This window comes from Castanea sativa, chromosome 3, assembly GCF_040712315.1.
Source record: "Castanea sativa cultivar Marrone di Chiusa Pesio chromosome 3, ASM4071231v1".
Classification (NCBI taxonomy): Eukaryota; Viridiplantae; Streptophyta; class Magnoliopsida; order Fagales; family Fagaceae; genus Castanea; species Castanea sativa.
Genome location: NC_134015.1, coordinates 3,892,025 through 3,892,792, shown reverse-complemented (window position 1 = coordinate 3,892,792; position 768 = coordinate 3,892,025). Strand labels below are relative to the sequence as shown.

At 35.4% G+C, this 768-nt stretch overlaps 1 protein-coding gene across 1 annotated transcript; it reads right to left on the bottom strand.

The window, feature by feature from the left end:
- Window positions 1-216: 216 nt before the first annotated feature.
- On the bottom strand, window positions 217-768 carry LOC142628353 (uncharacterized). The gene has a single exon (XM_075802467.1). It carries the CDS (start codon window positions 766-768, stop codon window positions 217-219), a length of 552 nt encoding a protein of 183 aa, XP_075658582.1.

Below are 768 nucleotides of genomic sequence, written 5' to 3'. Positions count from 1 at the left end.
AAAAATAAAAAATACTAAATTGATTGCTACTAAAATATAGGGATCAAATTGAAGATGATCCCAAACATAATGATCAAAATGATATTTTTACCAAACATTATTTAGAGCCATTGAGATAAACCCAAGTTACCAAACACAAAGAAATTTCTTAAAACACAACCCATATAGTATACAATGTTGTCAAATCCATTGTTGACATGTTCATAGAAGTTTAGACTAGAGCATATTCAACAGCTTTTTCCCAATGACATAAGTTGTATAAGCATCGTGCACTGCATACTTGATCTGTTCTAGTGTGAAAAATTCAGCAGTCCAGTCAGGGCATTCACTAATTGATTCCTTTATATCCATTCCAACTTCACATGCCAACTCTGCTAATCCATAACCTTTTATGTGGGCTTTCTTCAGACACTTAGAAGCAAAGTACCCAAGTTGAACAACTGTACTACATCTTAATCTTAAACTAAATAAGTTCATGTCAGCCATTTTGGTACTCAGAAAGCAAATAGTATTATCAGCCATAAGCACCCTGAGAGCCTCATGAGGAACTTCTGCTATGCGTGAGCGAAAGATTAGGCAACGAGTCCCAATACAAAGAACTAACACAAACTTGGCGTTGTCAAGCTTAACATCAAGTCCTACAATACGACTTTCTAAAGCTTGCAACCAAGGCTCCAACTCATCTATCTTAATACCAACCATAACAGGATCATCGACCACACTTGCCTTAACCGTTTCACTAAGTATTTCAATTTTATATGTATCCAT

What these genes read in the sequence shown, in the direction of transcription:
- LOC142628353 (XM_075802467.1), bottom strand. Translation starts at nt 768, where the DNA reads ATGGATACATATAAAATTGAAATACTTAGTGAAACGGTTAAGGCAAGT.